The sequence below is a fragment of the Mustelus asterias genome, chromosome 1 (assembly GCF_964213995.1).
Source record: "Mustelus asterias chromosome 1, sMusAst1.hap1.1, whole genome shotgun sequence".
Taxonomy (NCBI): Eukaryota; Metazoa; Chordata; class Chondrichthyes; order Carcharhiniformes; family Triakidae; genus Mustelus; species Mustelus asterias.
The window spans coordinates 17,329,215-17,344,660 of NC_135801.1; the positions used below are offsets into that span (position 1 = coordinate 17,329,215).

At 46.6% G+C, this 15,446-nt stretch overlaps 1 protein-coding gene across 1 annotated transcript in view; it reads left to right on the forward strand.

Moving 5' to 3' along the window:
- Positions 1-5,267: 5,267 nt before the first annotated feature.
- The window catches only part of LOC144479147 (thrombospondin type-1 domain-containing protein 4-like), a gene marked incomplete at its 5' end in the record, with an annotated part of 401,941 nt that continues 391,762 nt past the window's right edge, over positions 5,268-15,446 (forward strand). Inside the window, one exon of the mRNA XM_078211401.1 lies at positions 5,268-5,515. Within this exon, the coding sequence (XP_078067527.1) occupies positions 5,268-5,515 (248 nt within the window). The remainder of the gene's footprint in view (positions 5,516-15,446) is intronic.

The following is a 15,446-nucleotide window of genomic DNA, read 5'->3' on the forward strand; positions in this document are numbered from 1 at the left end:
ATACCTGTCAACTAAAGAAGCCCAGGAGAGTTTTTTAAACTCTCCACTGAGAAGTGCAGCGGTTTAAAGAGTGGGGCATTTCAAAGACTTCAGATCATGAAAGTTCTACAGGCTTTAATCCACCCTTCAAGAGTGTTGATGTCTACCATGTCAATTTGTAAATCCTACATTGTGGGGTAAGGTCCTATCAGCTAGAATGGAATTTGATTGAACTCAGCATTCAGTCAGATGGCCATGTTAAGTTTGGGTATACTGCCTTTATGAATTGTTTCCTGCCCCCTTTGCCCTGCTGGCAAAAACTCGATCTGTTGGAAATGAGCGTGGGACATCTGCATCTGGATCCTGTCTGCATTTTTAATGGTCTTTGCGACTCCTGGAAAATCTGGCCCAGTGTCCCAGTAAATTAAGTCAACATTGAAGTGAAAAATTACACCTGGGAAATGGGACCAAGAGTATTGTGGTGAAGAGGGAATGGAATCCCAGGAGGGAGAATGAGGTAGTAGTTTGGGGAATTTGGGGAATTTATTCCACTTATTTTTTTTGAGATTAGATTTATGAACTGTGAAGTAATAAACCAGTTCACCATTTTTAAAGTGAACTGTCTCTCACAATGCATGGAAGTGAATAGGAGAAGGGTGGTATTTGGAAGTATGCGTAGTTTAAAATCTCCCATGAGAGAAACTTTGCATTATTATTTGAAAATCTGGGCTATGAATTCCAAAGCTTTTCACAAACTCTGAAGAAATGCCCTTGTGTTTTTAATGTATCGAATGTCTTTAGGATCAGTCTTCCTTCAATAATTCCACAAAAGAAGCTTTAGCCAAGTGACTAGATGAGTGGTATTAATGGCTGTTAAATCCTTTTGCTGACTTAATAACTTACTAACTCTTTCAACTTATTTCCAGCTCACCACACTTCTCAACTCAAATCTTTCCTCTCCAACCCTCCCACGCATTGCTTCCCTCCTAGTCGGCACCCCTTCCACTCGCTGCCTCCCTCCTGTCCACTGTTTCCCTCCCTGACCCTCGTTCTCACAACCTTCCTCGCTCGCTTCCTCCCTTGCTGTCCCAAGCCCTTGTTTATAGGGAGGATGAGGGAAGTAGTGAGTCGGGGGAGAAGCAGCGAGCGGGAGGGAAGCACTGAGTGGAAGGGACAGCAAGCAAGCCACAAGAAAGACAAAATGCTGACAAAGCTTCAGGCTCCAGAAACTGATGCAAATGAGTTTCAGCTGTTAATATTGGTCAGGCGTGACTCTCGTGTTGATTTCCTGTCATGGGGGGCCGGGGGGGGGGGGGGGAGGGGGAGGTGGGGGGTGGTTGGCCAGTTCTTTGCAAGTGAACTAGAATGGATATAAACCTCATGTAACCTTCAGGATGTATGTGGCTGTAGCATTTAATGGGCTGTTGTGAGGCCATGTATCTTAGAATGGGAACACTGGAGGTCACGAAATATTGGGCGGGACTTTCCTACCGTGCTTGCCCCAAAGCCAGAAAATCCAGCCCAAGGTCAACCGACCTTTGCTACGGTTCCAGTGATGGGCAGGGCAGGAAAATTCTGCCTATTGTTTTCATTGATCTCACTAAGGTATTGGACCATGTGAACAGAGGCGGTCTATTTAAGCTGCTGGAGAAAACTGGCTGCCTGCCGAAACTGCTCAATGTAATCCCCTCTTTCCATGACAACATGGGCCAGCGGGATTCTCTCATCCTGCTGTAATGAACGGAGATTTGGCTGAGCGTCAAGTTCTCTGTCCTCACTTGCAGTGGTGGCGGTGCGTGAACAACCGGAGAATTCTGGCCACAGTGGGTAAGGTTGGTTAACATGGGGCAAGATCGGAACCTTTTTGGATCTGCGATGGGGTCAAACAGGATTGCTTGCTGGCATCGAGATTCTGGTATACTCTTTGTTGCTGTTATACGCCTTCAGGACATCTACAGAGGATGTCGACTCACACACCAGAGCAGACAGAAACTGTTCAACCTCCCTAGCTCGAGATCCAAGACAAGGTCCTCATCGGGGAGTTGCTCTCCGCTGACAATGTCACCCTAACACTCCATACTGAGGAACACCTTCAGCAGCAAATGGACAGACTCTCTCACGACCGTGAAGAGTTAACTATCAGGAAAACAAATGTCATGGTCCAAGATGTTGCCATATTGCCATCTATCAGCATCAAGGGAGGTGATGGCCTAGTGGTATTATCGCTAAACTATTAATCCAGAAACTCAGCTAAAGCTCTGGGGACCCGGGTTCAAATCCCACCATGGCAAGTGGTGGTATTTGAATTCAATATAAAATATCTGTAATTAAGAATCTATTGATGACCATGAAACCATTGTTGATTGTTGGAAAAACCCAGCTGGTTCACTAATGTCCTTTCGGGAAGGAAATCTGCCATCTTCACCTGGCCTGGCCTACATGTGACTCCAGTTCCACACCAATGTGGTTGACTCTCAACTGCGGTCCAAGGGCAATGAGGAATGGACAACAAATGCAGGCCCGCCAGCAATGCCTATGTCCCACAAATGAATTTAAAAAATTAACAATGTGAGGCTGGCAGTTGTTGATAGCTTCACATATCTCGGCTCCACAATCGCCAGCAATCTGTCACTTGATGCTGAAATCAGCCAAAGCTGAAGCTGTTATATCCAAGCTGAATAAGAGAGTGCAAGCTTGACTGAGAACACCAAACTGTGAGTGTACCAAGCCTGAGTCCTCAGTGCACTCCTCCACAGTGTGAGTTATGAAGATGGCAGACAGTTGACACTTGATGACTAGGAGACAGTTGCCGAAGGTGATAAGGGCACTGGAAGAGGCGAGCAGAAAGCTCAGCTGTCTGAGAGAGGGTCCAGAGAAAAGAAGAGGGTTTTCTGGGGGGGCTAGCTGGTTCGGAGCAGGGAGGGCTATCTGGCTGGGGGGGTGGTTTACCTGGTTTTCTGGGGGATGGGTGCTACCTGGTTTGGAGAAGGGAGGGCTACCTGGTTTGGGGGGGTGTACTGAGTTTTCTGCGGGGGTGGCGGGGGGGGGGGGGGGTGCTCCCTGATTGCTGCAGGGAGGGCTATCTGGATTGTGGGTCTCCCTGGTTTTCTGGGGCTGGAGGGTAAGGGCTACCTGGTTTGGGGGTGGGGGGGGGGGGGGGGGGTGCGGGTGGGAGAGAGGAGGTGCCTACCTAATTTTGAAAATGACACTTTATTGTTAATTGCATTTAACCAGGAGGAAAGCCATGACCAACTTGGCTATTTCAGAATAGGAACAATAACATTGATTTACATTGAAGGTATAAAGCTGCTTGTTTTTATTGAAATGAGATAAAATAATCTGGGATCCGAGATTCATATATAGTACAGAGTACAAAATAAAAACGGACGGTAGCAAAAAGTTTAATTTCTATAGCACTTTTAATGCAGTAAGACATTCCAAGGCACCTCATAGGAGCTCTGCTGGATGGGATTTGACATTGAGCCACAAGAGGAGATATTCAGCCAGGTATTCAAAAGCCTGATAAAAGAGAGAAGCCTTAAGCACTGTCTGAAAGACAGAAAGACACAGAGAGGTTTAAGGAAGGAATTGCAGTGTTCAGGGTCTGGATCACTGGCAGCTGAGAGCATAGTGCAGGAATTTGACTCAAATTGAAGGAGTGAAGAAATCTTGGAGGATTGTAGGATTGGAGGAGGTTACAGTGATAGGAAGGGACAAGATCACGGAATCGTTGAACAGCATGGTGGCACAGTGGTTAGCACCGCTGCGTCACAGTGCTGGGGACCCGGGTTCGATTCCCAGCTTGGGTCACTGTCTGTGTGGAGTTTGCACATTCTCCCCATGTCTGCGTGGGTTTCCTCTGGGTGCTCCGGTTTTCTCCCACAGAAACAATAAACCCACAGGCGTGCTGGTTAGGTGCATTGGCCATGCTAAATTCTCCCTCAGTGTGCCCGAACAGGTGCCGGAGTGTGGCGACTGGGGGATTTTCACAGTAACTTCATTACAGTGTTAATGCAAGCCTACTTGTGATGCTAATAAATAAACTAAAAGAAGGATGGGAATTTAAACATTTGAGGTCAGGAGTGATGAGTCCACAGGACTTGATGCAAGATGAACTGATATAAATCATTGGCTATGTTTTGAATAGTGGGACTAATTTCCACCATCCCGTGTCCAAGGCCATTGAGATGGTTCAGGAGAGATTTACCAGGGATGAGATCCTTAAATTGTGACAAGAGGTTGGGGGAAACTAGATCTGTTTTACTCAACAAAGAAGCTTAAGGAAGACCTGATGGAAATTTCGAAGAGATGAGTCTTTTTTTGATCGGTACATAGTTCAAAAACTGTATCCGGAGGCCTGGGATTCATTAACTAGAAGACCTCCATTTAAAATCATCAAAAGATATAAGGGAAAGGGTAGCGGATTTTTTTTTTATACTGAAGGATTATTAGGATATCGAGTAACCTGCCAGAAACACTAATGGAAGCAAAATGGCAAACAGCTTTTCAACGGAAATTTATTCAATAGTTGAAAAAGAACCAAAAAGTGAAAAGGGTGTGGGAAAGGGGATTTTGAATGGAACTCAATGATTAGACATTTCAGACAGCTAGCATAGGCAAGAAGGGCCAAATGGCCCTCTTCTGCACAATAAGATTCTGCCACAAGATCCACATTTTAACGCAGTAAATGTGAGACCATAGGCGGAATTTTCCCATCCCACCCGCCACAGGAATCGTAGCGGGCGGGATACGGACCATGCAAACGTCCATTGACCTCGGGCAGGATTTTCCGGCTTTGGGCGAGCGTGGACAGAATATCCCACTCCATATCTCAAAATCACATGAGGATACTCGGCGGTACAATGGGACAGTGGTTAGCACTGCCTCACAGCGCCAGGGACACGGGTTCAATTCCGGCCTTGGGTGACTGTGTGGAGTTTGCGCTTTCTTCCTGTGTCTGTGTGGGTTTCCTCCGGGTCTCTGGTTTCCTCCCGCAGTCCAAAAATGTACGGGTTAGGTGGATTGGCCATGGTAAATGTGCGAGGTTACGGGGGGGGGGAGGGGGGAAGGAGAGGGGGGGGGAGCTGTGGGCCTGGGTTCCTTTCTGAGTGTCGGTGTAGATCCGATGGGCCGAATGGCCTCCTTCTGCACTGTAGGGATTCCATGGTTCTATGCTTGAAGATAATTTGCTTTTTTTCTTGTTGTCCAAGGTGCAGAACCGTGTGAAGCGTCAGAATGTGGATACCTTCGCAGAGGAACAGGCTAAAGGTTCGTGGGGTAAATGGGGTCCCTGGTCTGCTTGCACCAGGACGTGTGGTGGTGGAGTTATGCAACAGACGCGACCTTGCCTTCCTCAAGTAAATCAGAGAATCCAGCCGACATTCCAGTTTGCAACGGGAGATCAACCCCTGCGGGCATTTCACATTCCCCACGGCCGTGTACTGTCGACAGTCCGTCAGTCATTCCCACTGCACCGGAGTCCAGCCAACCTGCTATCGGGAACCAGCATTAACCAGATTTATCAGATTTCCAACAGGTAAAACTCAGGGAAATCTTCTGTTTGCAGCTGGTTATCCATGATCTCCTGTACCTGTACATTAAAGACTGTGTGAGACCTGCAGTCAGGAGGGGCAATCTCATTATGATGGGACTTTGGAAAGCTCAACTATAGCGGTTAGCCAGAGGCCATGCAAACATAAATATATTTTGTCAAGAATCAGATTCCAGCCTGTTATGAAATCCCACAGTAAGAAGTCTCACAACACCAGGTTAAAGTCCAACTGGTTTATTTGGAATCACGAGCTTTCAGAGCACTGCTCCTTCTTCAGGTGAGTGACCCACTCACCTGATGAAGGAGCAGCGCTCCAAAAGCTTGTGTTACCAAATAAACCTGTTGGACTTTAACCTGGTGTCATGAGACTGCTGACTGTGCCCACCCCAGTCCAACGCCGGCATCTCCACATCATGATTACTTGAAGCAGATGCTCACGTCACACTGGTGAGAGAGCTCTCTCTTCTCTCGGGCAGTCTCTCAGAATCGAGGATGACCTGTCTCCACCCTGTTTCGATGGCTTCTGAGATGATCAGTCTAACATTGTGATCTGCAGATGCTAGCAGGTGGTGCTAGAAGGGTTAGAACATAGAACATAGAACATTACAGCGCAGTACAGGCCCTTCGGCCCTCGATGTTGCGCCGACCAGTGAAACCAATCTAAAGCCCCTCTAATCTACACTATTCCAATATCATCCATATGTTTATCTAATAACCATTTGAATGCTCTTAATGTTGACGAGTCCACTACTGCTGCAGGCAGGGCATTCCACGCCCTTACTACTCTCTGAGTAAAGAACCTACCTCTAACATCTGTCCTATATCTATCACCCCTCAATTTAAAGCTATGTCCCCTCGTATTAGCCATCACCATCCGAGGAAAAAGGTTCTCACTATCCACCCTATCTAATCCTCTGATCATCTTGTATGCCTCTATTAAGTCACCTTCTTCTCTCTAACGAAAACAACCTCAAGCCCCTCAGCCTTTCCTCATACGATTTTCCCACCATACCAGGCAACATCTTGGTAAATCTCCTCTGCACCCTTTCCAACACTTCCACATCCTTCCTATAATGCGGCGACCAGAACTGTACGCAATACTCCAAGTGCGGCCGCACCAGAGTTTTGTACAGTTGCAACATGACCTCCTGGCTCCGAAACTCAATCCCTCTACCAATAAAAGCTAACACACCGTACGCCTTCTTAACAACCCTATCAACCTGAGTGCCAGATGGATTGTTTAGAAGTTTCCGTGCCCCTCCAGTGACTCAACTTTGCCTTTGTGCACTCCTGATGAAGTGTCTCTTGCGCTCAGGGCCTTCCTGAATGAGTCTTCTCCATTTTAGTTGATCACAACTCTGGGTCTCCCGTGGATCAAGTCTGACCTTTTCACAGAGGCTTTGAGGACATCCCTAAAGCTTTTCCATTGTCCTCCTGAGAGTCTCCTGTTGCAAGAGGGGAAGTGATGGCGGGGATCACTGCTGCCCGGCAACCATGACCTTAGTCTCAGGGTTTGAGATCCTGGTCCTCCAACCCTCTTTCCCTCAATAGGCTGATGCTGAGCTGGAACACTGGAAGCGATGGTCATTTTTATCAGCTGTCTACATCAAGAGGGGACCCCCAAGAAATGGAAACTGGTCCGCGGAGCAGCAGGGGAGGCGATGGCCTAGTGGTATTATCGCTAGACTATTAATCCAGAAACTCAGCTAATGTTCTGGGGACCCGGGTTTGAATCCCGCCACGGCAGATGGTGGAATTTGAATTCAATAAAAAATATCTGGAATTAAGTATCTACTGATGAAAGCAGAGCTCCGAGAAGAGCTGGGGTAGCACGGTGGCACTGCTGCTTCACAGCGTCCGGGATCCGGGTTCGATTCTCGGTTTGGGTCACTGTCTGTGTGGAGTTTGCACATTCATCCTGTGTCTGCATGGGTTTCCTCTCCGGGTGTTCCAGTTTCCTCCCACAGTCCAAAGATGTGTGGGTTAGGTTGATTGGCCATGCAAAAATTGACTCTAGTGTCAGGGAGATTAGCAGGATAAATAATGGGGTTATGGGGATAGGGCTTGGGTGGGATTGTGGTCGGTGCAGACTTGATGGGCCGAATGGCCGATTCTATATGAATGACGTTTCCCTCTCAATGGAGCTGATTGTGAGTGATTAACACCGCAATGTTGGGCAGGTTAGCTTGGGAGAGAACACTATTGTCAAACCATATTTCTTGCCACTGGATTTGGAGGATCTTTCAAAGGCACTGCTGGTGCTACTTCTCCAATGCTTTGAGGTGCTTGCTGTCTTTGAAGCATATAGGAGTGCGAGGATCACTGCTGCCCAGCAGCCATGACCGTAGTCTCTGGGGTGACATCTGGGTCCTCAAACCCTCTTTCCTTCAAAGGCTGAAGCTGAGCTGGAACATTGAAGGCGATGGTCATTTTTATCGTCTCCCTACATCGAGAGGAGACTCCTAAGAAATGGAAACTGGTCCACAGAGCAGCAATCCTGCTTCTCACTATTCCAGGATATGGATAATGAAGAGCTCCTTCAGATTTTTTGAAACTCATCTTTGAGATGAGTATCCCAAGATGCGTAGGTTCGGTAGATTTGCCATGGTAAATGTGTGGGGTTACAGGGATCGGGCATGGGAAAAGGCCTGGGTAAGATACTCTATCAAATAGCTGGTGCAGACGCGAAGGGCCGAATGGCCTCTTCTGCACTGCAGGGATTCTATGATTCTGTGAGAGTTGCGAGACAACATCCCATTTTGTTGTATCTTCAAATCCAGAAAGTGGTTGAATGGGGAGGGGTGTCTTTGAGCCATCGCCACATCCATATGTCCAGCAGCCAGAATTTGTTAATGGATGTCTTATGACACTGCTCCTGGGTTGTCTAGTCCCTCAGTGTGGGTTTTTGATGTTTACCAGCATCTCCCTGTGGCCTAAACTTCAGTGGTTCATCTATTACCATGATCAATACAATTACCTGAAGTGATGCATCATTTGACTGACACAACCTGAAAAAAAACATACACCTGATTAATACAAAAAAATACAAACCACACAGATAGAGAAATCAGCTTTAACATGTAGCCTCCATCCCGGGTACCCCTTATGGCACTCGCTGCTGATCTCAGTAGAAAGCTGTTGAGGACGATCTAATGATCTTTATGGTGTGGATTTTGCCTTCTCTGACCTTAGTTTGAATATGGCAGCAAGTAAAGAGGCCCAGCAATAGGGATGGCTAGGAAACCAATCACATTGAAGAATCCTCACGGACAGCAAACCAGGAAATAAAATAAACAGGTTATCTTTCATCCTTTCCGCATTCTATCGGGAGCAAAATAAATTAATGGGATGGAAGATGGAATATGATAAACTTAAAATAATTATATTAACAAACTTGGAAATTTTATGAGAACTTTAAAAAATTGACATGACAAAAAATGTAAGTGTTTTTCCAGGGCCACGTAGAAAAAGCTCATTAGCAAAGCGTAACTATTTTGAATTTTTTAAAGTGATGTTAGAGTGTAGGAGAGGAAGTCCAATCAGTTAAGTGACTTATTTTTAAAATAATCTTTTACTTCATCCTTAAAGTTACAAAGCCAGTGTTCAGAATGGACCGGACAAACCCAAATCCATTCCTTGCTTGCACCAAAACCCAAATTCAAAATCCAATTCAATCCAATCCATGGTCCCAAGAGTGACAAACAAAATCCAAACTGACAAGATAAGGCATTGCACCCTATCTTGGGCTAGATCTGACGCTTGATCCGAGCCAAAAGATTTGCCATCGACAGGGACTTCAGCAGTGTATCCTGTGGAGGCGTAAGGAATCACTGCTAGTCATTTTTGGATTTCCACATTAAACTGTGCATTGTGGACTCCAGAAATTGCATTCAGTTTCAGACAGTTGATGGGGACGGTGACGGTTATGGTGCTATTACCATCTCAAAATCTGGCAATACAAGTTCTTTTGCTCTGACTCCCCTTAGTGGAGTTGCTCTGCTTACTTCAAGCGCAGATACTTTTATTCATTTGTTCTTATTTCCTCCTATCTCAACCCTTTTCTTCCTTTGCCATATTCTTGATTAGAAAGATTTCCCACATCGAGGGCGGAATTTAATGAGGGTGGTGGAGAGTCCGACTTCCGCCATCAAAACTGGGGGGACCCCCATCGAGCCAATCTCCGGAGCCCCGGGGGAATTAAGTCCCGAATTGGCTGTGGGAGCTCGGACACCAGTGCTTCTGGCTTTATGGAGAACATTTAATTCCAGGACATACCCATTTGATTGGAATTCTTAGAGAGCTGCTGTCCAATCATAGGCTTGAGGCTCTCCATTCCCAGCAGGACCACCTGCTGCTGGTGATACATTTGGCCCCTCACCTGGAGATCACCATCGGGACCCTGATTACAGTATGCGGGTCACAGGGAAAGGGGTGAGAGTGGCTGAGGGTGAGTCCGAGGAAAGGGTAGGAGATGGCCAATGCAAGGTTGCCCAATCGGGCACAGTGCTTGTGAATGAGGGATAACCTCCCAGTAGGTTCCCCGCCTCTACTGCTGGTATTTAGCCAGATGTGGCAGGCCTCAGTTGCCTGAGTGAGAAGGCCAGACCTCGTGCTCTGGACCTTATCTGAGGTGAGAGAAGGAGATGGGTGGAGGATATGTGGATGGGTCACCACCCTGCACCCCCCCACACCTGACCAAAAGACTTCCACCGCCCCCCCCCCCCCCCCCCCCCTCCCACCACCACCACCTCAGAACCTCTGTTGGGGGGCATTACACTTATATCCAGCGCCTCGGGAACAAGTGAAGTTTTCAGGTGAAGCGAAGTTAGAGAACAGGAAACAAATGAACAAAGGTACATCGATTTGATCCAGTCCTGATTATTATAGCTATGTAACTATAACCAGAGTTATACAATAAATAGAACTAACTTGGGCAGCACAGGGGCACAGTGGTTAACACAGCTGCCTCAGAGCACCAGGGATCCAGGTTCAATTCCGGCCTCGGTTGGCTGTGTGGAGTTTGCACGTTCTCCCCGTGTCTGTTAGGGTTTCCTCCGAGTGCTCTGGTTTCCTCCCACACTCCAAAGATGTGTGAAATAGGTTGATTGGCCATGCTACATTGCCCCTTAGTGTCAGAAGAGTTAGCAGGGTAAATACATGAGGTTACGGGGATAGGGCCTGTGTGGGATTGTTGCCAGTGCAGACTCGAGGGGCTGAATGGCCTCCTTCTGCACTGTAGAGATTCTATGATGTATTCTCAGCTCATTTTATATGATATTTAGATTTTATATTAGCCTGGAATTTGCAGTGAGCAGCCAGTCTTCTCCCTTCACCTCATGTAGAGTTGACTACAAATTTTAATGAGTTTTTCAGCAAAATTTAACATCTGTATGAATGTGGCGCCCTCTACAGGGGATCAGTGGCATCTATGAGCAAGAAAAGTAGCTGGGATGCCTTTCAGCCAATGAGCTTGAAGCGTTTTCACTGCACCATGCGGATCGTTAAAAAAGAAATAAAAAATATAATTAAATCATTCTACAGGAATTGAAATAACAATTGGGACATAAACACTGAGAGTAAGGGGAAGACACTCGAAGAAATGATTATAATTTTTTTATTCTGCAACATTATTTAAGGGAATGAGAGTCTACACTTGCAAAATTATATTTTCAGACCAAAGAGGTTCTTCAGTGGTTATTTGTTTACTTGTTGCAACATTAAAAGCTTATTTGTTTCCAGGTGTAAAAAGCCTAACATTTCATCAAGTCAGTAACATGTGAATAGAGGGAATGGTAATATTGTGGTAATGTTATGGCACTCGTAATCCAGAGACCCGGCCGAATGTTCCAGAGATATATGTTCAAATACCACCATGGCAGGAAGAATTTAAATTCAATTAATTAATAAATCTGAGATATAGTAGTAGCCTCATGAATAATGATCATGACCTTGCTAGATTTTCTTTGTTCACTTTTATGGGATGTGGGCATCACTGTCGAGACCAGCATTTATTGCCCATTCCTAATTACCCTTGAGAAGCTGGGGAAAGCTCCCTTCTTGAATCGCTGCAGCCCCCGTGGTGTAGGTACACCAATGGTGCTGTTAGGAAGGGAGTTCCTGGATTTTGACCCAACGATAGTGAAGGAACGGCAATATATTTCCATGTCAGGATGGTGAGTGACTTAGAAGGGAAGTTCCAAGTGGTGGTTTTCCCATGTGTTTGCTGCCTTTGTCCTTCTAGATGGTAGCAGTTGTGGATTTTGAAAGTGGGTTTTGGTGAGACGTTACAATGCATCTGGAGTTGAAAAGCTCATTTCAGTAATGAGTAACCGTGAAACTATCATCGGTTTTCATAAAAACCCATCTGGTTCACAGATGTTTGTACAGACTTACATGTGACTCCAGACCCACAGCAATATGGTTGACTCTTAACTGTCCTCTGGCATGGCCGAACAAGCCACTCAGTTCAAGGGCAATTAGGGATGGGCAAGAAATGCTGGCCTTGCCAGCGATGCTCACATTCTATGAATGAACAAATAAAATATGATGCCAGACTGTGAAATGGCTGGCACCATCTGGCAGGCATGGCAGATCTCCTGCCCATCACCCACCCAATTTGCATTGGACTGACAATCACTCCCATGGAGATTTAGGCTGGTGTCGTATTGCACAGTATCTGAATTACTTCAGATTCAATAGTATCACGCTCGTTCAACAATAATGGCAAAGTCTTGTCCTATTGTTTACATAGAATAGATTCCTCCTCTGAACAGCTGGGTTTTATGACCTTTTTCCCTCTACCTAAAGTTCCTGGGAACATTTTATCATGCCACTCTACTGCCACAGCTCTTCTGTAACAAGATATCATTGACACACTCGTGAACTTTTAATGATTGCATGCCAGCCTGTAGTAACAGATTCTCAATATCCAGCGTGTGTGGGCTGCATCAGGAAAAACACACACACACACACTCTCTCACACAGTCACACACACACACTCTCACACACACATGCTTCACACACACACTCGCACACATACATTTTCACACACACGCACACTCTCTCACACATATTAACACCCAGACACACACTCACACACACTCATGCACACACATGCTCTCACACCCACACTCACACACACACTCTCACACCCACACACACTCACACAGTCATACCTACACACACGCTCACATGCTCTCACACACTCACAGCCACACACACACTCATACACACTCACACACACGCACACACACACACTCACACCCACACTCACACCCCCCACACACTCACACACACACACACACTCACACACTCACACACACACTCACCCACACCCACACACACCTACACATACACTCACAGCCACATGCACACATTCACACCCACATGCACACACTCACATTCATATACACATTCACACAGTCACCCACAGTCACACAGTCACACACACACTCTCACACACACACACACTCACACACACACACACTCACACACACACAATCACACATGCATGAGGCAAACCGCCTGCATCTCAACTTCATTTAAATGCAACAGACCGCTAACATCTGTAGACCACGCCAATAATCCCATCCTGGACCACATGGGGATTACTGTACTAGAAATGGATTTCAGTTTTACATACAGATTGAAAAGATGCCAGATACAAGCTGTCAGACTTCTAACAGAGTATCTGCATTGGTGACATGAATGTGAAATCAAAGTTAGAAAATGGCGTATGCACCAATGGAAACCACACAACACAGTTACCGAGGAATTCCAAGGGGCTGCTGAGGTGGGAGATTAATGGAAGGTCTGGATAAATGGCATGAATGGCTCCAAATCACTGTCCCTCCCCTGTTTCCATTCATCTTCTGCCAAAGGTATGGCAGGAGCCTTGGAGAACTCTGTGGAAATTCGTTCCCCTCCCCACTAAGTACTCCTTTTCCAAATGTCACGAGAGACTACCCAAAAACGGGATCAATTTTGACTGCCCCATAGGCAGCGAAACTGCTTTACTCAACAGCCAGGCCCTCTCAGGCTCCATCTCCAAGAGGTGGTCAGTCAGGAACATCTCAAAGGTCTCAACTTCTTCAACTTGAAGACACTAGGAGAGCAGTTCTGATGAGCAGTTGAGTTGGTAACCCTTACACACTGTATTTAGCATTAAATCAATCATTTTTTATGAGATGTGGCACTCTGATCATGAGTATATTTATTAGTCGCAGGTAGGGCTTACATCAACACTGCAATGAAGTTACTGTGAAATTCCCTTAGTCACCACATTCTGGCACCTGTTCGGGTCAATGCACCTAACCAGCACGTCTTTCAGATTGTGGGAGGAAACTGGAGCACCCGGAGGAAACCCACGCAGACACAGGGAGAACGTGCAAACTCCACACAGACAGTGACCTAAGCCGGGAATCGAACCCGGGTCCCTGGAGCTGTGAGGCAGCAGTGCTAACCAATACGTCTTCGGAGGCAGAAGTCCCTTCACCAAAATCCCTTTATTTACAATACCAACAGCAGAGTGCTCGCAGTCAGCAGTCTATCTTTGGGAGTGCCAGAGGAACTGACACTCCCGGTTAAATACAAGGAAAAGACTCCCTGATTGGCCCATTAATTGACTCCTTAATCAGGGAATCCATATTCCAACAGGCCAACCTCAATGGCCTGATTGAAGTCATTACAAGTGCCTTTTTGTAGCAAGCTTCTGAGTCAATATAGGGACAGTTTCAATGCTGCCAGCCCAATGGAAACTATAGATGGGTGGGCAGTTAAAAATATCCCTGGGACTGTCAACATGAATCCTATTGACTTCTCATGGGTGATACTTGTTTGAGCAGGGAACAAGGATGTACGCACACATTTAAATATGCAGACTGGGTTCCGATTGAGTGCCTGACTGCAATTTTAAAATTTGAGGCCTGGGAGGATATTCTTTGTGGTTTCCCCATCAATTCAACCAAGCCAGAAGGAAACCTGGGACCAGAACGAACCCGAAAAACAGAGTAGATTTTCTTCTTTGTGTTCTCCTTTCAGGAACAGGAGATGCAGAGGGGCTCCTCCAAGCCTCACAAGGAAAGTCGAGGCCTCCCTGCCTTCCACACTCCTTTGTCCAAATCAAGTCCCCTCTGGGCAGCATGATGGCCCAGTGATCAGCACTGCTGCCTCACAGTGCCAGGGTCCCGAGTTCAATTCCCAGCTTGGGTCACTGTGTGGAGTTTGCACGTTCTCCCTGTGACTGCGTGGGTTCCTCCAGGTGCTCTGGTTTCCTCCCACAGTCCAACGATGTGCAGTTTAGGTGGATTGGTCATGCTAAATTCTCCCTCAGTGTACCTGAACAGGTGCCGGAGTGTGGCAACTAGGGGATTTTCACAGTAACTTCATTGCAGTGTTAATGTAAGCCTACTTGTGGCTAATAAATAAACTTTACTTTACCCTCTGGAGTGCCACGTGAAGCACCTCACAGTGCTGCAGGTGACTCTTTCTGAGGTGTATTGGAGGGATTCACCCAGGCCTTTCCTGGCCCTCATTGATGTTCCCGGTGATCCTCTGGCTGTGGTATTACCAGAGCTATTCATGTGTAGGAGAGTTGCAGGGGAATGCAATCCGCCAAATCACCAAACATACCACCTGTTGGCAATGTATTGTTTGGCCTCGGCAAGTGGACGGTTCATGCCTTGCCTGATATGTTTCTGCAGACTGGGAGGTGAGCCCTGAAGCATTGTGGGAGGGAACTTGAGGTAAAAATGTTGAATGCTGGGGAATTCAATCACTTGGCCCAGCGGGAAGTTGGTCTGTAGGCCGCAGAGCCTACTGGAGTAGTGAAATCTCCACATGCATTGCTCCTCAGTCATATCCAGGGAGCTGACTCTTGGCCTACAGATCCTGTGGATTGGGTAAAGCCTTCCAAGAG